This window comes from Cyprinus carpio, chromosome B25, assembly GCF_018340385.1.
Source record: "Cyprinus carpio isolate SPL01 chromosome B25, ASM1834038v1, whole genome shotgun sequence".
Taxonomy (NCBI): domain Eukaryota; kingdom Metazoa; phylum Chordata; class Actinopteri; order Cypriniformes; family Cyprinidae; genus Cyprinus; species Cyprinus carpio.
Window position 1 is genome coordinate 6,444,197 of NC_056621.1, and position 26,012 is coordinate 6,470,208.

At 37.2% G+C, this 26,012-nt stretch overlaps 1 protein-coding gene across 1 annotated transcript in view; it reads right to left on the reverse strand.

Moving 5' to 3' along the window:
- LOC109073673 (chondroitin sulfate proteoglycan 4-like) overlaps positions 1–18,736 on the reverse strand; it is a 52,882-nt gene extending 34,146 nt beyond the window's left edge. Inside the window, exon 1 of the mRNA XM_019089764.2 lies at positions 18,590–18,736. Coding sequence (XP_018945309.2) covers positions 18,590–18,662 — 73 coding nt within the window. The 5' untranslated portion in view covers positions 18,663–18,736. The remainder of the gene's footprint in view (positions 1–18,589) is intronic.
- Positions 18,737–26,012: the final 7,276 nt, after the last annotated feature.

Sequence of the window (26,012 nt, forward strand, 5' to 3'; positions counted from 1 at the left end):
CGTTGCATGAAACACTTCATTGAGCTACCGATCTTGCACATAAATGACCTCTTTAATGTCAATGTAGAAGGTTTTACCTCTGACAAGTGAACCTTTATGCTTGTGAACGTGCGTATGTATGTGTGCATGAATTCCTCTGGGCTGTTAGAATAAGTACTGGTGTGTTTGAGCAAGCTGACGTCCAAAACACACACACACACACACACACATACACACACACACACACACACACACACACACACACACACACACACACACACACACACACACACACACACACACACACACACACACACACACACACACACACACACACACACACACACACATTTGTTTTTCTGTGATAGTGGGGACTTTCCATGTTTTATACTAAGCTAATAATATTTGCTATAATCTAACCTAACCCTTAAAGCTCAAACTAACCTTTCAAAGCGTTCTCTCTAGATATAGGTTAAAAAATATAAATGTAATATAACATGAGCTATATAAAATAAGTATTATATTATATTAAATTAAAAAGTAATAGTACACCCGAATTATATTATATTAAAAAGTAATAGTACACCTCACCTCAATAAGCCATATTCTCGAGGAAACATTCATGTTCATAGAACAAATGGTTCAGGACTAAAGTTAAATTATGTTTGGAGATTGATCAAGGCCTAAATATGAATATTAGAAACAGTAAATCTTGCCTTAGCAAACGGCACCAATAAAACCTTTTCCAGGAGTGCACATTCTCAGTTTAAAGGCAGTTTTAGTGATTCGGTGTGTGTCTTTTTGTGTGAAAACCACTGGGGTTTAATTATAATCAGAGACTGTTTCTAATCCGTAAGGTTTACGTGTCTGATTTTAAGGCAGTAGAGATGAGATAGTTCTGCTACTTCGGGGCTCGCCGAGCATCAAACACTGCCTGATGGCACATGTGGCTCGGTTGGAGATCACCACAGTGAAGGTGTGTGTGTGTGTGTGTGTGAAGAGGTATGTGTTTTAACAAATCTGTTGAATGTCAGCATCTCCTCAAGGTGCCCTTTAAATTCCCTTAGTTCTCTCTTTAGCTGAAAAACTCTCAAGAGAGACGCATGTACAGTCCTTATACAGCATAAAACAGATGCATACATCTATAACACGCTGTAAAAGTCAGAGCAGACAGGAGTGCGTTTTTTCATGAACAGGCGTTTTTGAGTGCATATGGATTTTCAGACTGTCTCACGATCACCTCATCGACACGTCCCCAGACAGATAAGGAGGAATATTCATCAGGAGATGGTGAAAATGAGAAGAGTCAGAAATGAAAAGGCAAAGAGCAAAAGACATACTTAATTTGAAAAGTGTTTGAAAAAATGTACTTGAATTTATTGTATGTTGAATTTAAGTGTATTTTGTCCTACAAATACACTCGTATTGAATCCAACCTATGAAAATGTAACAAAAATTCTCATTAGGAAAAGGATTCTTATTAGGATGCTGCCAATGAAGCTCAGTATATTTGAAAGCTCTTGTCCTCTATAGGTTTCTCTCCTGTTTCTGGTGTAGATTAGTGTGAAGGATGTTTCCTGCACATAGGAGGGACTATAAATCAGCCTAATTCTGAGGAGCCATTCAAAGCTCCCACAGGTCCTGCTACCCTTTACTGATCTCTACTCTGCCTTCACTATATATTAAACACACACAAACACACACATGGGGTGACCCCTGGTGTTGACTGACCTGTAGGGGGTCACATGTTATGTAGGCACTGCTGCTTACACACTCGTATGCTTCACATTATGAGGATAGATTACAATGATTAGCTGCAGGAAAGCCTTGAGGAATGAAGCAGGAACCACAAAAAACACCCTGAAACTTCAGCATTCAGTAATTACTGTGACAAAGTTCTTTCTGGACATCCATCCATCCATCCATCCATCCATCCATCCATCCATCCATCCATCCATCCATCCATCCATCCATCCATTCTATCTATCTATCTATCTATCTATCTATCTATCTATCTATAAAAAACCATTACTGTCCGGGCCAACCAGAAGCCGTGGATGACAGGGGAAGTCTACAGACTCCTGGAGACGCGGAACGCTGCCTTCAGAGCTGGAGACGAGGGGGGCCTGAGAACAGCCAGGGCCAACCTATCCCGCGGCATCAGAGAGGCTAAGAGACAGTACTCCAGGAGGATAGCCCATCAATTCAGCGACAGCAGAGACACTCGGAGCCTGTGGCAGGGGATACAGACCATTACGGACTACAAGCCCCCACAGCGGACCTGTGACAGCAACATCTTTCTGCTTAACGAGCTGAACACCTTCTTCGCTCGCTTTGAGGCACAAAACAGCTCCACTGCACAGAAGACTCCACCTCCTCCCAGTGACCAGGTGATGATGCTGACCCCAGACAGCGTGAGGAGATCCTTCAGCAGGATCAATGCACGCAAAGCTCCGGGTCCTGACAACATTCCTGGGCGTGTACTGAGAGACTGTGCAGCAGAACTCACTGATGTTCCAAAAAGACATTTTCAACATCTCACTTAGTCAAGCTGTTGTTCCCACATGCTTCAAAGCTACCACCATCATTCCAGTCCCGAAGAAGCCATCTCCATCATGCTTCAATGACTACCGTCCTGTTGCACTTACTCCCATCCTCATGAAGTGCTTCGAACGGCTAGTCATGCACCACATCAAGTCTGCCCTCCCCCCCTCCCTGGACCCATTCCAGTTTGCATATCGGTCCAACCGCTCGACCGATGATGCCATCTCAACTACCCTCCACTCAGCACTCACACATTCTAGAGGAAAAAGACTCATACGCCAGAATGCTGTTCATAGACTTCAGTTCAGCATTCAACACAATCATCCCTCAACAGCTCATTCACAAACTGGTCGAGCTGGGGCTCAACACTTCGCTGTGCAACTGGCTGTTGGACTTTCTGACTGGAAGACCTCAGGCAGTACGTGTCGGCAGCAAACACACATCCAGCACCATCACACTGAACACTGGGGCCCCCCAAGGATGTGTGCTGAGCCCCCTCCTCTTCACTCTGCTGACACACGACTGCACACCGTCACACAACTCCAACCTCTTCATTAAGTTTGCGGATGACACGACTGTGGTGGGTCTCATTAGCAACAGAGATTAGACAAACTACAGGAGCTAGGTGAGCCGCCTGGCCGGGTGGTGCAGTGACAACAATCTCTCTCTGAACGTGGAGAAGACGAAGGAGATTGTTGTGGACTTCAGGAGAGCGCACACTCAGCATGTTCCTCTGACCATCAACGGTGCGACTGTGGAGAGAGTGAGCAGCACCAAGTTCCTGGGTGTGCACATCACAGAGGACCTCTCCTGGACCGACAACACCGCAGCACTGGCCAAGAAATCACAGCAGCGTCTCTACTTCCTCCGCAAACTGAGGAGAGCCAGAGCCCCACCCCCCATCATGTACACCTTCTACAGAGGCACCATCGAGAGCATTCTGACCAGCTGCATCACTGTGTGGTATGGCGCCTGCAACGCGTCCTGCCGGAAGACTCTGCAACGCATAGTGAGAGCAGCTGAGAAGATCATTGGTGTCTCTCTCCCCTCCCTCCAGGACATTTATGGAACCCGTCTCACTCGAAAAGCCCTCTGCATTGCAGGTGATCCCACTCACCCGTCACACAGCTTCTTCAGTCTGCTGCCATCAGGGAGGAGACTGCGGAGTCTCCAGGCCAGGACCAGCAGACTGAAGGACAGCTTCATCCATCAGGCTGTCAGGAAGCTGAACTCGCTCCCGAACTTACCCCCCCGTCCCTCTTCTGCCTCAGGCACCACTGAACTATGAAACCCCCCCCCCCCAGGTCCCACATCCCCAGGTCCTTCCACCCCCCTCCCTCTAACATACGAATGTCATGCACCAGTCACTTTGTGCAGCAGTGGTCTGCTCACTACCTCATTCACCATGGATCTGACATCATTCTACCTCCTCATCAGTCAGTTTAATAAAATAACTGCTCTGAGCCCTTTGTCACTGTCACTTTTAATCAGACTGAATAAGCTATTTTTCTGCTAAAAATCTGTTATCCACAGGTTTATAATGCACTGACTAAGCATCTTTTTATCGACACTTGCTATTTTTTTTTTATGCACTAAAAATCTTTTTATCTGCACTGTTTGTTCACTGGTTTGCACTCTATCTGCCATGTGCCTTGCGCTGCTTTTATTTAACCTTATTTTTATTTTATTTTTCTATTATGTCTTTTTTACATTCCCTTATTGTATAGTTTTATCTTATATTTTTATATTTGATCTAGATTTTTAAGCTCTACTGTTAGTGTTATCTGTATGCACCGGGGGTCTGAGAGTAACGCAATTTCGATTCTCTGTATGTATGTACTGTACATGTGGAAGAATTGACAATAAAGCAGACTTGACTTGACTTGATCTATCTATCTATCTATCTATCTATCTATCTATCTATCTATCTATCTATCTATCTATCTATCTATCTATCTATCTATCTATCTATCTATCTATCTAATCTATTGCAATCTCTCATTCTCTATCTCTCTCTGTCCCAAATCAAAATGAGCTTTTTACTTATATATTTTTACGTCTCATGGGCACCTTCAAGATGCTTGGGTGGTTTCAGACAGCAACATTATTATAATTTTGACCAAATTTTATAGCATTACTCATCTCCTTTAGGGATAAAATAACCTGAGAGCATTGCGACAAGCTCAGAGAAATTTCCCATCTAATGTGATGGACTTAGACTTAAAACCAATATATATTCAGTCCTAAAACCATTGACTTAAAAAGCAATGAATTTGAGCTAAAATGGCATAACTTTTAATATCTGTGTTTAAAAATCTACAGTATATTTACTTTTATTGAAATTCTTATTTATTTATGTCTTTCCTCCAAAAAAAAAATATGTGTGCTGGTCTTTCCTCAACAGACCATTGTGACCATATTGGGAAACAAGCTAAACTTTCTAGAAAGGTTACTGAGTATCAAATCATTGGCTGAGAGCTGAAGAAAGGTCTGTTTCGGTAAATTTTTTGGTCGTTGCATCATGTCTCCCAATTTCATCAATGTCTTCCTCCATTAGCACAGAGGTAAAAGAAGTTTAGCTTTGCTCACTAGGGTCTGAAACAGAGCGACAATGTTTTCAATGTTCTCAAATCAGAAGATCTAAGCCTACAGGATAGATCAGTCTTATCAAATGTGGATCGTCTCTGATGGACCACATCAAACCTCAGCACACACTCTCACCTCGCCGCTGGAGCTCTTCAATCTGATAGCAGAAATATCACCCAGATTGGGGATTATTGTTTGGCTTGACGACAGAAATTGACTCCGAGGCAGCTGGGATGTTTTTGAACACACTTTTAGTTCAACTAAAGACTCTTTGTTTATCAGACTATGTGCCTTTCATTTTTTCTCATCTGTTCATTGTTGTTCCTTGGTGGCTTGTGACCAAAGACACATTTCTAACCGCAACGGCGCTTCATTTTTAACATGCCATCAACTGGGCGTTTCTGGACGCGTTCAAAAGCATTTCTCAGGAGATGAAAACATCTCACTCAGTAAACAATTTGCTAGCAAACAACACAAGGAACCAATTTGCAAACCTTTATTTAACACTATTAAAGTTTATGCCGTGCATTCCAGAACATGCTGTGACACACAGTAACATCTTTCACATCTGATTAGTGTTTTCTAAGTTCACAGACTCCTAATAGGAGCTCTTGTGTGTGTATGGATGAACACATTCTGTCAGACTGATAATGTCTTTACCAGTTTTATCAAAAATTGCTGTGCTATTATGGGAACACGCTGTTAACTTCTATTATTATGATATGTGATTTCAGATTAACCCATCCTGGAATGTCAAACAAGAACAATCTAACTGGTTCGCCACTTTGCATATTGGCCAGACAGTCCCTTTCTGATTATATTAAACAGTTTATGCAGACCAAACTTGATATATAAAGTCAAAAGTCTGCCACCAACCTAAATCCAAACCAACCGGACATACAAATGACATTTGTAATTTTCTGCAAAAAACATGGATAACGTTTGATTATTTTATTTGAGTTGAGTTGAATATTGTAAGTCTGATTGCTTAGAAAAGTAACCACTCGTTGCACGATTCGGTATCATTCATGTATTGCACAGAAGTTTAATACTTAAAGTTAACAGTCTGTTCAAATAAACAGCAATAGTATTTTTTTAGCAAACACTCTAGAACATTTCTCACAGTCTCGTTTTTATTCACGTCAAATTAAATATGGCGTCTACCCCTACTAAGCTTCATTGTATTTCTCTCTGACCGAATCATTCACTCTTGTGAATCCCTCTAAACTAACCTGCTGCACATTTCTCATGATTCCTTCAAGATGTTGTACAACATTGTCATGAATCAGGAGTGAGAACTGCAAAGCTCTTAACTGCCTCATAAATCTATTTTCATAAAGTGTAAATTTGATTGACAACTTTTTATATACTCAGATGCTTCATGACTATAAACAATTTCATATTACTATTCTTTTTATGCACTGACTCAAACCTTGTGCTTGAGTTAGTCATGCGGTGGGATCACAAAAGACGCTAATGAAGAAAATCAGACTTGAAAAACACTTTTTATATAAAATTATATAAACACATTTCCCCCTTAAATCCATTTTAATGCTAGGCAAGGACACAAAACAAGTCATAATTTAGTTTTTTTTCACTCTCTCCATGATATTAAGACTCCTAGGCTGTTTCTGCTAGAGTACCATTAAGTGCTATATGTAAATGACCCTGGTTATGATTGGCTAACCTTGGCATATGGGCATGGCTCATTCATCAGAGCTGCAAGGTTGCTGAATATCAGCGTTTAACAAACATTATGAAAAACATTTTTGGTGATTGAAATAAAGTGGTAACTAAATTAAAGTAAATAATAAAATCAAACATAATACATTAGATGAACAAATCAAAAGAATATTAGCTTTATGTTGCCTTGCAACTTACTGAAATAAGCACTAAAATTATAAACTGGAAAGAAACAGAAACAAATTAGACCTAAAAAGTTAGTAGTTATGCATAGTAAATGCATAAAAGGACAGGAGTTTTCTGAAATATGAAATATTGACTTGATTGAGTTTAAAAGACTTGATTATAAGAGAAGGAAAGTATATGTTATAAAAGACATACAATAAACACTGCTACAGGAAATAGTTTGCTTGGGACAAAGTTCTATACAGTTGAGCATCATTATGTAAAAATGTGTGACCACAGAATGCTATTACTGACCAACTAGAATCAAGTGTTCTAGTGATCCATATAAGAGCAGGGCGATACTGTCTTCTAGCTGAAGCACACATGCTGTTACATTATAAAGCCGTAAATTGTATAAAATTCCACTTAGTTTGGATTAGATAAAACTTTCCTAAGCTCTGCAACTAATCGTTGATCGTGTGGCCGACACGTCCTGCTTCCATTCTAGAGCTGTCAATCAGAGTTAATGACAGGCTGAGATGGGGAGTGTGTGTGTGGGTTCGGTGCCTTGCTCAAGGGCACCTCAGTCGTGGTATTGCCAGCCCGAGACTTGAACCCACAACCTTAGGGTTAGGAGTCAAAGTCTCTAACCATTAGGCCACGAATTCCCCAAACCAGAGTGCTCACCCATGCTAAACACTAAAAGTGTTTGGATGTAAAGTGTAAAATGTATGTTAATGTACTTTTGGTATAGTAGCTCCCCAGAATTGGACAAAAACTCCCTTTGAGAACATACTCATTGGGATTCATAAATAAACGAAATAATTAAGTCAATTATTTATAAATAAAAATAACATGATTGCAAATTGAAAATACGAGTATTTTAATATTGTATTTAATTATTATTAATCAATAGTAACAACAACAATAATAATTATTATTAATAATAAAATTAACAGTTTATTAATTTTATTTATAAGTATAATTTAATAAACAACCAAAGTCTAAGGTATTACTCTCAAAGTAGTATTTTTATAATATTTAAATTCATAATATTGGTTTAATAATAATCTGGATATTTAATTTTAATATTATCAACTATTCTAAATATAATGAAGATCATTATAGTAATAATAATCATATTTTTTCTTTTAATATTTAAAAAAAAACTGAATAAATAATTATTAACAAACGTAATGATTTTAATATTATAATTAATGTTATGTTTATGTTAATTAATGTTACTAATGTTGTTAACTAATCTAAATATAATTAAGGTCTCACCTAATAATAATAATAATAATAATAATAATTTAATAAATAATATTGTTATTAAGAATTATTAATAAATTTTATATTTACAATTTAAAAAAATAAATGTAATATTAAGAATATGTATTTAATAGTAATAGTAATCATATTACTGAATTAATAATATTAATACATTTTAATAATATTTCATTATTAAATATTAGCAATTTAGTAAACGTGTGTGTGTGTGTGTGTGTGTGTGTGTAAATCTTTGTTTATACCGCTTTTGTGCCTGAAAAACTTGATGTTTATAGAGCGCTAATCTCACACAAACATGCTCTTTCAGTGAAACAGTTACTCAGAGTTCCCTCACCTAGCTGCATGTGTGTTGTATGTGTGTCTATGAATCACAGCGGGTCCGTAACACCCTGTCAACGTTGCTCATTTCCGCTGATTAACTCAACTGAGTCATTATGGTTTTGCTGGCGGAGAGGTAGACGGGAAAGGATAGGATTTTCTTTCTGCAGCCATACAGACAGGATCACCACTGTCTTGAGTACTGCTGTGGCAGTCCTTGAAGTGGTTTTATGCTCATGAGAGGGAGAGTTGCTTTTTTTAACGTTTATGAGGCACCCGACGAATCCAACTCAGACAGGAGGGGCCGACAGGAGGGGAGAGGGCGGATGGGGGCCCGGGTGGAAAAGGAAAACTGAGCAAATAAAGTAAAAAGAGTCTTAACAAAAGCAAATTTTCTGTTGTAAGAAAGGGTCTTTGTGCTGAAACCCCACTGACTTAATGTCACCCTGAATCATGGAAAACTAAGGGGGGGGGAGAATACAGTTTTTGAATAAAAAGCTACCAAAAAAGGAGACGCGTTTCACAAGCTGTTTGAATAACGGCTTCTTCCAGAAGCTCACTAAACTTGGTGCCAAATGGTTTGGCTGTTGGTCGAGGGCGTTGTCTGTCTTACCTCGCTCTGCCAATGACAACAGAACAGCTCTACAAAACCCTTCACAAGGCCTTCAGTAAAAAAAAAAAAAAACACTTCCTTTCCTTCCAGACTGATGCATCAGTCCCATCCATCACACTTTAATAGATCTAATAAAACACGTTTTGAGAACAAATTGTACATAGAGTTCACTGGAGGATGCAAAGCACAAACAACATGACATTTGCAGCTCAGTGCGCACTGAAAAATCATGTCAAAGTAATCATGGTAAAGTAATCAACTTTCTAATGAAATTTGACCAGGGAATCTACATGCCGAACTGCCACGAACTGAAAATGTACAGATTTCCGCAATAACAATAATTACAGTTTAACATGAAACAGCATTCACAAACAATTTTACTTTCCCAGTGTGATATATTTATGATTAAAAAGGGGTATTCTATGAAAAAAATCAACAGGATTTGATTTTATCCATCAGGAGCTGATTGGATCTTGAAAAGCGTTCTAGATTATGACAGCAAAAATAAAGATAAAAGAGCGTGAAGACAAATAATGTGCAATAAATCAATCACAATAAATCCGGACACATGTATAAAGAAAGTAAATAGGGTTAGTTTTGATTTCATGTTAACTTTAAAGAGTAGCAGATAACAAACCCTATTAAAATCAACTTAAATATTCTAATAAATGGACATGTTGATGTAACTGTAAGATTAAATGTTTTAGTGGAGTAAAAACCAACTAGAAGTTCAAAGCAGAAGACAAAACCGCAGTCACAAGCCAATGAAGTGTATACACCGTCTTCAAGCATATATCAGAATTTTCAACCACACTTCTGTGAAAGGTTTTAAAATATTTCCTTTGTATTTTATAGTTTAGAATTACAGACACTGAATAGACTGTAAAATCCAGATACCGTCAGGAATTCTCAGCCATTTACTCAGTCACAGATGTTCGGTAATGCCTGAATCAGCCGTTCCAGCATCGCTCAATTTCACATCCGTTAAACGGAGTAAAGTTCAGCTTTGTCCTTGACTTTTCATAATAGGATTCATGCAGTTGTGTTCATCCATCATGCTCACATTTTCCACGACTTTTGAAAGCATTTCATAGTTAGTCAGACTGCCAAGTTGAACTGGCGCTGTTTGGAAACCTCTGTTTGTTCTGCGCAATGTCCTGAAGTTGCATTCCTCGACGTTACTTGTTCTACTGAGACGACACATGGAAAACTATTTACAATATTCGCACTTTCATACCAAATTGGCTTACAAGAGAGTAAGCATTGTGTTAGCGGCACGTAGAGAAGAACAGAAGTCAAATTCATGGTTTTCCAGCATTCCTACAATAGCAGCTGTTCACGCATCCATCAAAATGCAATTCTCCCCAAAGGCCAATTCAGGCTATGCTTATTGGCGTGCATGCAGGCTGGAAATATGGAATGATAATTAGATCTTTTCATTGTTTTTGAAGAACACAGCTTGGCTCTTTCGCTTGCAGATGAAGTGTTTTGAAAGAGCTACTTTGAATTCTCCCAGCAGATTCGCCCTTCGATTCCCTGACCTTCCCCAGAATCTTCTAGACCTGACCAACATTCAGAGCTCTTCTGACTTCATTACGAGAGTTTATCGATTTAAACTCATGGCTGTTTACTGTCTGTTATGCAAACGGACTGTAGAGTAACTGTTTGATTCCTCTCTGGCGGTCTGTCTCACTTTGGGAGACCTTTGACTGGGCTTTTACGTGGCCGAGTGGATTCTAATTGAGAGCAGGTCAAACATTTACTTTAAATTCAGCTCTGAGGATCCTATTTTAATGAGTAATGACAGATAACATTCTGCTTTTTATAATTGCTCAGAAGAACCTCATATATAATAGATAGCATGCCCTGTGGGGAATCGTTTGAGATTCCAAGGCATACCGGTGTTTATGTTGAGGACGGGGTCAAAATTCTGTGGAATGCAGAGACTGAACATGCAGCTTTAATGGCCTGGATTTCATTTACCATTAACAGCAATTAAAATGGTCCATATGGATTCTTAGCATGCAAACACCCCGAGAACACCCAGTTTGTGTCTGTGAGAGGACTGGAGCATTTGGTTAATAAATTCACATCGTTAGAGACCCCTGAACAGGAGGTTCATTTACGTCCACAGAGTTGCTAATGGCTAATTGCCCTGCTAATGTTTCCCCAAGAGGCTGGTGAAGTATTAGAGAACTTATTACACCCCACCCACACACACTTCAAACAATACACACCGTCCACACTCTCTACACATACACAGTACACAGTAGCAGCAGTAGCTGTTTTTCCAAAAGTCAGTGTCGAGTTGCCTTATCAACTGTGTTGCATAAAATAGAGCTGTGTTATGTACCATTGACTTGCATTATAGAGCAAGTTGCACCATAGTTTTCTATTATAAAAGACATTGCACTGTGGAGTTGTTATACTGTAGAATGTGTTGTGGTATAGAGTTGCTTTATAGACCGTTTAGTGTTGTAGAGTTACATTTTAGAGCACCACACTGTAGTTACTGTATAGTGTGTGTTGTGCCATAGAATTTCATTATAGAGTATCATGTACAGAGTAGCATTATAGAGCATGTTGCAGTATAGAATGTGTTGTGCATGGTATAGAGTTGCTTTATAGACCCTTTAGCATTGCAGAGCTGCATTATGGAGCACCACAGTATAGAGTTACTTCATAGAGTGTGAAAATCCTTAAAACAAGATACATTTATTTGAGATTCAACACTGCATAAGATATTAAGCATTGCTTTCACTCATATTAAAGCGCATTCTCTGAAAACAAATCTTAATATCTTATGCAGCATTGCATCTCAAGTAAATATATCCTTTTTTAAGGAAAGATTAGATATTTTACTAGAAAGCAAGTCAAAAAGACTAGTAAGAAAGTCATTAAGAAGTGCATAGACTGTGTTAAAGATGAAGTTGTGCTCTAGAGGTCTGTGACTGACAGCTTTCACTCTTCCCGACACTCTGCTCATATAATTCCTTTCCTCCAACTTATTTTAAGCTCACAGAATCCTGCGATGACGGAATAACTGTGTCCCTGTGACTCACAGTAATGAGCTGTTACCCCACCCAGTCTGCTAACAGCAGCCTCTGAGGCAGCACAGTGCCAAAACCCCCGTTTGAGAGTGGGTTATATTTATCCCCTCCGCTGCAGAAAGGCCCATCCCAGCGCTCCGCTCTGTCTCCAGAGAGTGCCTTACTAAAGAGACGTTTGCAAATTACCCAGAACGCCTCTGGCTGGATGGAGGTTTAATGCAGGACAGAAGTCAGAGCTGACACGCAGGCATGCTTACGGCTACGTGAGGATCTCAGTGGAAAGTTCTAGCATCAGTTCTATCGGCTCTTCATTCACAAACTCTAGCCAAACCAGAGAGTGCTGTAGCCATAGAAGACTGGAAGATCACTCGCAGTTGAGACTGTTTACAAACTAAACAAAGTTCACAAATTAAATTCTGTTCACAAAGATGCTAGTTTTCAGGAATTATTTTAACAATATAGCTTTCACGAGTTGGCTAAGTGTTTATCTGAAGATTAAAAAGGTTCTTGTGTTACAATATACTCTCATAAAAAGTACTGTAATGGTACACAGTACTTTGATATACGATAGCACTGAATGATTACAATGTAAATTTACGATACTCTTTTCATTTTACGCCAGTGTACTTCAAAGACTATAGTAAAGAAACCGAGAGTAATACTATACTACTTAAATATATATCTTAGTATTGACTATTTAGCATGCTTTTTCCATTTCACTAGTACTTAAAAATACCATGCTATTGGATTTACTATGGTGCCATATTTAAAAACAACGGTAATATTTGCTGCTTTCATAAACAATCAGCATACATCAAAGAACATAAGGCGGTTTGATGTTTTTGAATGGTACTTTTCAAAGTACCTTGAAGTAAAATGTAAATAGCACGGTAAACATTCAGTTCTACAGTATACATCATATCACTAAAGAAGCTTCTAAAGAAGCACAGTTCTCATGTTGCATCAGACTGCAAAACCCTTTTTTAGAACCTTTATTTTTAGTGCCATCATGGGATTTCTCAGATTGAGAAACTGGAATTTATTTATATCTGACACCATATGCCATAAATGCTGTCTTGTGTTGATCACCACCACTGTAAAATACTTTTTATTTCATGAGTTTTGTGAAGTACAGATGTCTTTTCATCCATCTGTTCTTGCATGGACGCATCCCAGCGGTTGGACAGTTGTGCCCCTCTCTAGTGCGAGCGATACCGCACTGTAAATGATCTTGTCAAGCCAGATAGTGGCTGCTGGCCTAGTTTCCTGATCAGCAGACTGGAAAGCTTTGTCTCTGAGGAAACTTTGTGATGTTGTGGTGTTCCTTGTGCTGTCTCATGAAGATGACTCATGCAAAACTTCCCCTCAGGGACTCCAACAGGCCAACTCAATCTAATCACTAAGTATTCACTTAACACGGTTTAAACTATCACCATAAAACTCTCATTCGTTAGTGTACCGTGAAACATTCCAGATGTTCTTTCATAAGCAGCTTAATTAAAACAGAATCTAATCATTTTCAAAATCAAAATCTTACTTTTCGAACAGCTGTGAAGTTGCATAAACTTAGATAGAAAAATCACAAAGAATATTTCTTTGATATTCAGTTCATTTCTGTAAGAAATTAATGAGAACATTTGCTGAAGTCTCCAAGCAGACAAGCAGACGTAATGCGACAGAAACATTTAAATATCACAGCCATTCAGAATCGCACTGCACTCCCAGCGAAATGGACAAGTTTATAATCTAATTAATAAATATTAAACATTTTAACATTATTATACTGAGTAACTGATACCATCTTTGTTATGGAAAACCCTTGTTGGTTTGCACTGAGTTATAACGTACATTTGCTTTCATTCATTTTAATATCTGAGGTCAACTATCTATTGTCGCTTTAAGTACAGCTATAAATGTCATGCAAAATGGTATTCAAACTCACATTAGACAAGTTTAACATTGAATAAATCACATAATCAGTGCCTGAGATTATCACTCTCATAGTTTGTATGTTGCTGCTCCAGCCTCGACGATGCAGAAATAGAAACTGTTTCTAAAATAGAAATTTTGCATGCCACTGTCATGGCTAGTTAATATCATTAATATGGAAAAGATACCTTTTATCACGTGTTGTGGCGTCACATTGCATGTAGTCATGACATGGAGTAATACTATTTAACATTTTTAAATGCTACTAGCAATTGCATTAACTTTGGTTTTTAAAACCAAGTTTTTAAAATGAAAACAAATGGAAACTAGAAATCTCAGAAAAAAAAACGAATATTAACAATAATAGAGTAAAAACTTAAACTGAATTTAAAAGTTGAAAACAAAATGTAAACAAAGTTATAAACCATAATATTGAATTAATTAAAGTGCAATCAAATGCCAAAGATCTCATCAAACTCTTTGATGACCGAACTATCTGCATCTACATTTGTTTTACATCTCTGTACTCTTGTTATGTTAACTATTGTTTCATTTGTGTCTCCTAAGGCATTTTAGAAGAAAAATCTAAATTCATATTTAGGGTTATCGCTTTGTTAATTCTCAATTTCTCAAAAGAGGATAAGACCCTTACATACCACACTGTGGCATCCTGCTAGGGTGCGAGTATGTTTAAGTCTGTTTATGAAGCAGTAGCTGAGTGATGATCTCGAAGATAAATTTAACCTGATCTATTATGACAGTGATTTGGCCCAGAGCCACTGCGGGGACAACTGCCCAGACCATGCTGTATATAAACCCACAAGCCTTCTGTGTTTCCATAGTGCCACATGAGTTTCCATTGGATGAATATGAAATGACAGGAATATGGAGTATGGAATTTATCTCTTCCATACGGTCTGGTATTGTCAGGGTTGTGTGTGTGTGTGTGTTTACAGTGTTTCATACTGACAGATAATTTATTGAGGAGGACAGTGCAAGTCTCAAGCATCAGGGTTTCAAAACTTTCTGCATTGATTCCTGTGTAGGCGGCAGGTTTCCATGGGGACTGCAGACGGGAATGATGCAGACCCTACCTCAACTACCAAAGTAGAGTAAGTCTCCCATAGCTAGATGTTTGACTATCAGCATAAACACTAGCTGAATTGCAGCTTATTCTGGCCAAAGAACCATCCACCAAGGCAGGAAGAGGAAGGGCTGGGGAAAAATATAGATTATCTGCAATCTAGTCAATGCAAAACTTCAATAAATAAATCCTATTTTATTTTAGTTGTGAAAGTGATACAATAAAGAGATTGTGTAGTGCGAAATAATGGCAAGAAATGTCTTTCAGATCAGTTGTACTAACAGGTTGCAGACAAAAATAACGCAATGTGACCAGTGTAATTTGATTCACAAACAAACAACTCTTATGAACCAGTTCTTTTTAGTGAATCAAACACATACTGCATGACCAGTCTAGTCCAATTCATAAACAAATGACTCCTATGACTTTCCTGGAAAGTGGCACGTCTGGCCACTTTATCCTATGAACTTGTTCTTTTCAGTGAATCAAACACATGTAGCCTGACTTAAAAAACAGTGACTCTTATGAACCTGATCTTTTTTTTTTAGTAAATCATAATAATTCATCAAGGCAGGACTGTTGTTGTTTTTTTTATGAAGTGATTATTATTAGTTGGTTGTTTTTTTTGGTTAATGAAGATGTTGTAGTATTTTTTATGAAAAAAACTAGTATTATGTGGTTGTTTTTTTTGAATAATCAACATGCTGTGCAGTCATTGTAGTGCAGTTTGTGAACAAATGATTCTTATGAATCGGTTCATTTAAGTGAATCAAAAACATACTGCACGACCAGTGTAGTCCAATTTCTGAACACATGAATCTTTTTAGTGACTCTAACACATAATTTGCAACTCAAACTAATGTGAGAGGGTTTTTTGAATGAATAGTTAATTTAAGAAAAGTTACTAGTTTGAATCAGTCCGAAACGCCATCCTGCATTTCTTACAGTATTAACACAGAGAAAACATTATAAAACTTTAGAACAGAAATAAACGCAAATGAATCAGAATCGAATGAAAACAAACCTGGAATAAAATCAGGTAATCTGTACAATTTTGGGGAAGAAATCTTTGTCTAAAACTAGTAGCATAAGATGGATGGACAGATTTATTGCTTTTTTCTGTATGGCGCATTACTTCCATTCAAGGTCCACATATAATCTTAAAACATTTGTCCCATTATCCGATCACAAACAGCAGACCGCTGAGAGATCAGCAAAGATAAATGTTTGCCTTCTGTTTCTGAGACAGCTCTCTCTGAGACCGGCAAACTAATCTCATAAATTTACAAATGCAAATATGATGTTTATTAATCTAATGTGCAGAGCTGTACAAACATTTATTACCCTGCCAACTACCCGGACTCAAACATATGCACTGCTGCAAACACAACACGTATCTACACACTCCTTTTATAGCTTCAAATGCTTACCAGCTCACAGGCCTTTTTGTGTAGCATGTTGCCGTGGTGACAGACATCAGCTTGGAGGTTTCATAGTCCACCAATGTTACTGGTACACTGCTTACAGAGTCAATAATATCTGATTCACCATGATTCAGTCTCCCATGCCTTATGATTCATATTAAAGTGTCAATGAAATGTAATTTTCTAAATGCAAGCTATTGATCTTACAATGAATGATTCATTCATGCCCATATTTAATTTTGTAACATTTGCATCAACCTTGCCATTTTTAAGCAAACTGGATTTTACGATAAAACAACAGACTTCTCTCTCACCCTACATTTTTTTTTCTTTTTCGATAATCGATTTTACTTGGATGTATGTCACAAAACAGAAAAGATTTGTTGCTATTTTTGTTTTATACATTTATATCATTTTTATACATATATACATTATAGCTATTTTAGTAGCTTGACTGTAAAAATAATAGTTGTTTCCAAGTAGGTTTCCCTAACACCTAGCATCTACCAATCAAACAGGAAGCCCCACTCCAAACTCATGCGATTAATCAAGAAATAAGTTAACATGTCGGATCGCTGAACTGAACAATGCTAAAAGTGCTGACTCTTTGTCAGTCTATGAAATGCTGGCCCTTTGCTAAGCCATGCCTTAAAAACAACTTGGTTTGCTTGATTATCAGCACATAATTTATAAGAAAATCATGTATCAAATATGATACATTAGGCTTTTGAGGAACGTTTATTTGTGCATCCTTGTATTGCTTTGAATAACATGTTATATGCATTTTTCTGTATGTAAGTAGTGATTTAAATATCTATCAAGCTATCAGAATTTCATCTTACTGTTTGGCCATATAAATATTAGCATCTGCACTGAATTGCATATTTCTGCTATGTTTGGCCTCTGAGTAATGTATTCTCAGAAAATTATACTATATTATGCAAAAAAGCCTGATGCATCAAATTTGACACTCAATAATATATATGAGTTTTGTCTAAAGTTTCAAGGTCTAAAAGTTCCATTTCAAAAAAGATGATTTTTTGGACTCTTTTTAATAGGTCAGGCTTTACAGGGTTAAAACTGACCAAATCCATTCCAGACACAGTTTGACAGTTACACAACTTCACTCTGAACATCTGCTTGTGCCACGCCCAGTCACGCCATGCCACGCCCACATTACCCCACCCTGCCACACCCGAGCCCATCTCACAGCTCCAGTTAAGCATTGATTTTTTACTATTTTCCAATTACTCTTACTCATATTTCCACACATGATCCTCATGTGGTGTTTAACGACACAGGACGCAGATGCCAAAACATTCTTGCTAGTCTACCAACTCAAACACACATTTTGGATCAGTTGCTGGTGTTGCCGTTTTTCACTTCTGTCATGTGAGTTTGTGGCAGCTGGTGATGGAGAAACGCTTTGATCCGAAGCTGAACAACGGTCACTTCAGTGCAACTTTAACTCACATGCTAATTAGACTGCAGGTCTCACAGGAGCCGCTAAAGATCTCAGAGCGGAAAAGCAGGAACATCTGTGCATATGGCAGCTGATCCACACCTCTGAAAGTGACTCTTTATTTCAGGACCTCTGATCTGCGCGAGCCGCTGCCAGACTGCCCAATGCACGCAAAGAGCCCCTAAACGGAAGCACGAGAAGGAGGGGTCGCCGAACTGTGGGTTTATTGTACACACCGGCAGAACAGACTCGAGCCTCACAAGTATGAATGAGTTTTTCTGTGAGGGAACCTTTGCTTCAACACACACTTTGAGCAATGTTTGATGCTTCTCCACTGAGCTCCATAATCTTGCAGAATACACAATAATGCAACTTTTAAAAACTTTTGCACTGCTTTCAAATATTCAGACACATGCTACATTGGCTTATTAATCATAATGCAGTGAGATTGAGTAGTCTTACCTCCGTTGGAAGTCTGGAGCAGGTATAGCAGTGCCAGAAAGAGGGCAGACAGGAGCGGACACAGGGCGCTCATCTTGCCACTTTAGTCCGAGTCTCAGAGTCTCTGTGGCCACTTTGGGACCTGGAGCGTGTGCAGGGTGTTCTCATGGAGGGGGCGGGACGGACACGGATGAAAATGATACCCTGAACCCCCCCAAATGGAAAGAAAAAAACAGCCCCTTGCACACAAATACACACCCCTGCCCAGCCCTGTAACACCCCTCTGGAAAAACTACACCTCTTTTTCTGCTTTCCTACACTTCTCCACCCCCAATTTCCATCCTCTGTGCTTTCATTCAAAAAGCAGACAGATCTCAGTGTTTCTGTAAACCTTTAAAGATCTGGAGATTGGATGAAAAATGTGTGAAATAATGACCTAGATGTTGTTTTAGGAACCGAAATAGCATAGATTCTCTTAGCATCTATGATTTCATGAAGATCCTTTTACATCCTTGGAACTTCTGTTCATTACACAAAAGGTTCTATATAGTGGAAAAAAATATTCTTAATGTGCTTTACGCTAAGAAAAATTGTTATTTTATGTTAATTTTGCTTCTTCTATGGCAACTCTGCGAAAACCCCATTTTGGAAACTTTATTAAGAGTGTAGATGTTTGTTTTTTTTTGAGTTGTACTAATAAGGAACCAACAAAAACACCATGGTAACTGGCATAGTAACTTGCTACAAACAGCCACAACATCTGGGCATCATGATAGCAACTTCTGTTTGTAGCAACTTTTATTTTGTGACTATTTTGAGCCATCTATGCACTGATGCATTAAATATCCCAGAAACCAATATTCTGAACTAAAGGACCTGAAGTGTGACAAAAATAACTTTTTTAAATCTCAAAAGAACCTTACAGCCTATTAAAGAACTCTATACTGAAAATTTGCGGCTGAATTTAGAAGCAATTAACATTATATTCAATTTTGAAGTAGAAATTGCAAAACATACTTCACTAATCTTTGTTTTATTTAGAACATAAAGAAATCTTGTTTTACATTGTATACACTGATGAAAAGGTTCTTAACAATATATAAAAACAACTAGATTTTTATTAAAACTGTGTTGAATGAGTTTGTAGTATTTTCTCATGTTTGTCAAGAGTTTTTAGCAGTTATTAGTATGAACAGTAATTAGGTAACTGTTGTAACTTCTACTGAAAACAAACAGATTTGTAGATTTTCTGAAGAAAATGTGGTTGCTATAGTGTTCTGAGTAGTTTCTAAATTGGACTTTTAAAGGTGGTTTCTAGGGTGTTCTGAGTAGTTACTATGGCATTTCAAGGTGGTTGCAAGGATGTTTATTATACTGGCCAATGTCAGCCTATGGGTTTTACTGCCTGTTTTATTATCCGCCAGGTGAAAAACAATTGTTTATAGATGAAATAGGACAATTTAGCAAACACTACTAATCATTATACAATGTAATGCTTAACAGCTGTGCAGTTTGTAGTATTTTGTCTTATCTTGGACTTGAACTAAAAATGAACTCTCACGCACACACATAACCCCTAATAAACACAAACCATTTGAGAATCCCCCTCCCTCCCATCGCGTCTGCCGGCATGCATCTCTGATTACACAAAAAACCATGTGTGTGTTGCTGTAATTCTTCAAAATCACCCCAAAAAAGAGTTTCCAGACTTTCACAAAGACTCATTGTCACAGTGTATTTAAAAGGCTAAAAATAAACTATGGTTGCAGCAGTATTAGATTGTTTATTCATGACATCATCTGGAATCCCACACACTCATGTTTATATTAGTCAGCTCAGGAGCGCCATATCGCAGCTCTGCACCACGTTTATTTTCTGTCGTATTCATGGGAGCTGCTGGCATCAAATTGCTGGAGAGCTTAAAGCTCCTGTAAGCAATTTTTAATCCCACACATGAAATATCCCTACTACCTGATAGCAGCCCCACAGAATATTTGAAAGCTTAAGACGCATTTAAAATGTCTAAATGTCACTGCGTTAGATAACAAAATATCAAACCTAGTGGCATTTATTTTAATGAAATAGCATTCATTTTAAGCACAACATTTAACAAAATTAAATTTAAGTTTAATTAATATAAATTGAATATTTGTTAATATAGCAAGGAGTTTCAAACTGGTTAAACTAACCTAGAGGTCAAAATAAAGAAAAATAAAAACAACAAACAAACAAACAAACAATAAATAAATAAATAAATACATTCATAAATACTGTTTATTTGTTTATATTATGTTTATAGTAATATATATGACTTACCCAGATGTCACCAAGTTTATAAAATGACTATTTTACTGAATTTGAGACAAAAGTATTTAATTTAAAATAATCTGGTTGTCAAATATGAGTTGTACTAGTAAGAAACCAACAAAAACACCCTGCCATAGTAACATGCTACAAACAGCCACAACATCTGGGCATCATGATGGCAACTTCTGTTTGTAGCAACTTTTATTTTGTGACTATTTTGAGCTATCTGCATTCTCCCACTGTCTTGCTCAAACAGGGAGTTCCCCAGGGCTCAGTTCTCGGACCATTATTATTCATCCTACATTCAGCCTCTTGGCCAAATAATTTGTCGCCATGGTTTTAACTACAGTACCACTGTTATGCTGATGACATCCAGATATATACTGCTTGTCAACCAGATTCTACACAGTCGATGGCATCCTCATCTTCATGTGTCAGTGAGTTAAAGGATTGGCTACGTTCTAATTTTCTTAGTCTGAACTTGAGTAAAACAGAAATTTTTAATAATTGGTCCCCGATCTCTAATAAAAAATAAAATTGATGCATGTAGCTTTGACCATGACGCTATTTCTATTTTTCCATTGGCTACTGTTAGAAACTTAGATATCATTCTAGACCCATCATTGACCTTGGATGACTACATTAGCAAACTCTCCAAAGCTGCTTTTTTTCAACTATGTCGTATCATTCTAGATCGTCCTTTCCTCAGTAGAAAAGATGCGGAATCATTAGTGCATGCATTTATTACCAATTGGCTTGACTATTTACGCTCTTTTCTCTGGCTTACCAGCTCACTCCATCATTCGTCTGCAGTACATTCAAAATTCTTCTGCCAGATTATTAACTTCCGCAAAAAAATCTGCTCACATCACCCCTATTCTATTTAATCTTCATTGGTTGCCTGTTTATATTTTGTGCAATACAAAATTCTTCTGCTCACCTTTAAGGCAGAGGTCTTGCTCCCTCCTATCTTCTCTCCAAAGCTGCTTTTTTTCAACTATCTCGCGCACTCCGGTCTTCTAATTCTGAACTTCTTTGTGTACCTAGGTTCTGCCTATCTTCAATGGGCGGCAGGTCCTTTTCCGTTACTGCACCCAAACTTTGGAATTCCCTTCCCCTGGCACTCAGAACAGTCACCTCTTTCAGTGAATTCAAATCAAAACTTAAAACTTATTTTTTAAATCAAAACTATCACTAATTTACATTGTGTACTTGTCCGTTTTGTTTTCTATTTCTATGTCTTTACTACATAATCTGTGTTATATCCAACTGCATTATTTGCAACTGAATTGGGCAAATGTCCAATGAAATTGTTTCTTTGTTATCAATATTTTTTGCTTTGGTGTACCTTGTTCAGCATCCTTGAGCCTGGGAAAGGCGCTATATAATTTAAACATATTATTATTATTATCTATGCACTGATACATTAAAGTTCCCAGAAACCAATATGCTGAACTGAAGGACCTAAAGAGTGACAAAAATAACTTTTTAGATCTCAAAAGAACCAAAAGGTATTTAATTTAAATCTATCTGGTTGTTAAATGTTAGTAGATGATGTTCACAGTTACCATGATGAACTACACATACGGTTACTCTGCTATGTGAACATCATATATGTGACCCTGGACCACACAACCAGTCATAAGGGTCAATTACACAGATAAACTGAATAAATAAGCTGTCCACTGATGTATGGTTTGTTAGGATAGGACAGTATTTGGCTGAGATACAACTATTTGAAAATCTGGATTCTAAGTGTAAAAAAACAAAACAAACAAAATAAAAAAAATAAAAAATAAATAAAAAAAAATTGGAGAAAATTGCCTTTAAAATAGTCCAAATTAAGCAACACATATTACTCATGAAAAATTTAGTTTTGATATATTTACGGTAGGAAATGTACAAAATATCTTCATGGAACATGATCTTTTCTTAATGTCCTAATGATTTTTGGCATAAAAAAGAAAAAAATATATAATTTTGACCCATACGATGTATTATTAGCTATTGCTACAAATATACCCGTGCGACTTAATATGCACTAAAAATCACCAAAACACCGGCTGATTAAAATACACTGCAGCATTTGAGCGCAGATTCTGCTTGCTTTTATATTTAAGCATCTAATGGAATGACACTCATACAATTATAAGTGTAACTCAAGTATCAAAATACTTTTTGGGTCCTCTATATGACTGAAATAGATCACGACGTATCTCTCTGACAGCAGTCGTGAGTGTTAGCCAATCAGAAAACTTGTAGACTGCTCTCGGCCTGTCAATCATTTGCTGACAGGGTTTGGACATGTAGTTCTTAGAATGAGGACGGCGGTCTGATCCAGCTTGGTGGAAGTTAGTAACATCACTTACAGTACAACAGCTTAAACGAGCCATTAAATTGGAGTGTGTTTGTCTCAGTGCTTTAACAATAGTGCTCATAAATTTTTATATGCATTATCCTCTTAAATATGAGCCGGAGAGCCCTTACTAGAAATTATGCTGAAACAAAATACCCCCTCTTTCCTTTTCAGTTCACAAAACACATTGGTATGCGGTAACTTTGCAACTACATGTTGGCTAAATCTTTCATTAGAGTATTAGTAGACTGTTATGTTATGGTTAGTAGAATTTAGTTATTGTTTATTTGTATGTTTTTATTGCCATACCAGCACCAACGGCTATTCTCATGCGTGACAAGATCAATGAACAGTATGTTAAAAGAAACAAGTAGTATGAAAGGTAGGGTAGACAATTTCAGAGTGGCTAGCAATAAAAAAAGCTAGCTTTGAAAGCACAAGATCCCACCCTCCCTGCAAATCACTCTCCAAAGCCATGCCTCCTCCAAAACACATGAAAGTTGGCACTGGTGGAGGGTTGATTGCAACGCTGTCCGATTACATTACATCTAATTTACGGTGAGAAAACATCACAGTAAAAAAACACTAAATATTACATTAATAACGCCTTTCATTCTAGCATAATGGAATGAGCTGATGACGTATCATGTCTTCGTGAAAAGGGTTTGTGGAGGTATGCAAATACATATGTTGACAGGCAGGAAGGACAGCCTATCATAGCCCTCGGACTGAAGGATGTGATTGGACGAAAATTTCCTCGGAGTCATATGGAGTGCTTTTTATGATGGATGGATGCACTATTTTGGTCTTCAAAATCTCGATCCATTCACTGCGATCGTAAAGCTTGGAAGAACGGGACATTTTTTTATATTGTAGAACTTCAATTGTATTCAGATGAAAGAATAAACTCATATACACCTAGGATGGCTTGAGGATGTGTAAATCATGCAGTAATTTTCATTTTTTGGTGAACTATACCTTAAACTTAGCGATAGCTATCAGAATGTGAAGAGACTTTTGAAAAGACAACTTACTTGGGGTGAATGAATTTGCATTTTGGGGCAGCAGAGGTAGTTTTGAGAACAGCGCCCTCTGCTGGACAGATCACACTGAGGTGGTTTGTAGCTTGTTTTTGTGTCTGCAATCTGTACATCTGTAAACATCTGTATCTGTATTTTCTATATAAGATGCTGTTTACAACTATTGAGATAGATGTGGGTTTTGCACCATTTCAATCCAATGCCTCTGAATCTCCATCGTGCCACTGTTTGGACTGTTTGACAGGAGAATTGGAGATCAGGACAAGCAGAAATGGTCTGTGCACTTTACACAGCTGTCTGTTAAGCCTTTGGTCAACATAAAGTGGCATTCGATGCCTCTGATCTCTCTGTCTCTGGGTCTGTCTTTATTAATGTTTATCAAATGACATTTTCAAGCTCACACCACTGCCAGCATCGAGTCAATGTTCTGCCAGCGTTTGGCCTGCATGTGTGTGGCTGTGTGCCATAGTGTTTAGTGGATGCGCTGAAGGTTTCTCATTAGATGCTCATTCCAGACAGACATATACTTATAGATTACAGACATTCTCTGCTGACCGGAAAACATTGATTCAACCTCTAAAATCAGAGTCAAATGTTATGTACAAAAAAAAAAAAAAAAAGTTTCCCCTCAAAAAAGTTATCATTTAGTTTGACATGCCATTTTCTACTCTTTAAGATACCCATATGTAATTTACCGCTGTTATGATTGGCTACCGAAAGGTTTTTGGTCTGGATGGTCGGAGGAGTTTTGCTTTCTGAATATTACACAATCAGTAATGCAGCACAAATCAATGTGAAAAACATTGCTAAATGCTAATAAATGTGTATATGATATGCACATATAATCATTCATAGTTGGGTCAGTAAAATAGAGGGAGTAATGGGAAGTATTTATTCTGGTAATATATTGGTAATATAGCCTATAATAAAACTACACATGATTATATGGTCAGCTTTATTTTATTATTTGCATTTAGTATTGTTTTGCCCCCTGTAGTCTCTGACATTATACAATACATGCTCTGTATATACTGTATTTATATTGTTTATACTTTTATTGTGTATATACATTTGTTTTATATATTAACAAATATTTATAGAATTTATATAAAATTATTTATTGAATATGGAGCTATACAAATGCAATGTATATACTGTGTGTGTGTGTGTGTGTGTGTGTGTGTATATATATATATATATATATATATATATATATGTATTTTATATTATTATAAAAATGTAAATGGACACTGATTTATATTTATACCAGTGTTATTTTAGTTTTATTTATACACTTTTATAATATTTTGAAATAGCTTTTAATTTTAGTATGTTTTACAATTTTGTTATGTGCCATTTTATTGTAGTTTTAATTTGTATTATTTTCAGTTAGTAATTGTAGTGCTTTTGCTTCAACTTAATTAATTGCCAATGCAATATTTTTCATTTTCATTTAGTTAAAGTTTTTCCATCTAAAATTCATATTTAATGTTATTTCATTTACCTTATAATTTTTTTTAAACATAGTTTTAGTTAACTCTAATAACCCTCATACATTATTTAAAGTTATAAATTGAATAACTAAAATATGTGTGTTATAGTTTGGATATTCATATAAAATGCAGATGTATGTATTCTAGTCCATATAAAGGTGTTTAAGAATTGTTTAAAACCAGGTGAAACACAAAACACTTGGCTTAAAGATTTTTCTATGTGTTGTCTCTGGTGAAAGCATATATGG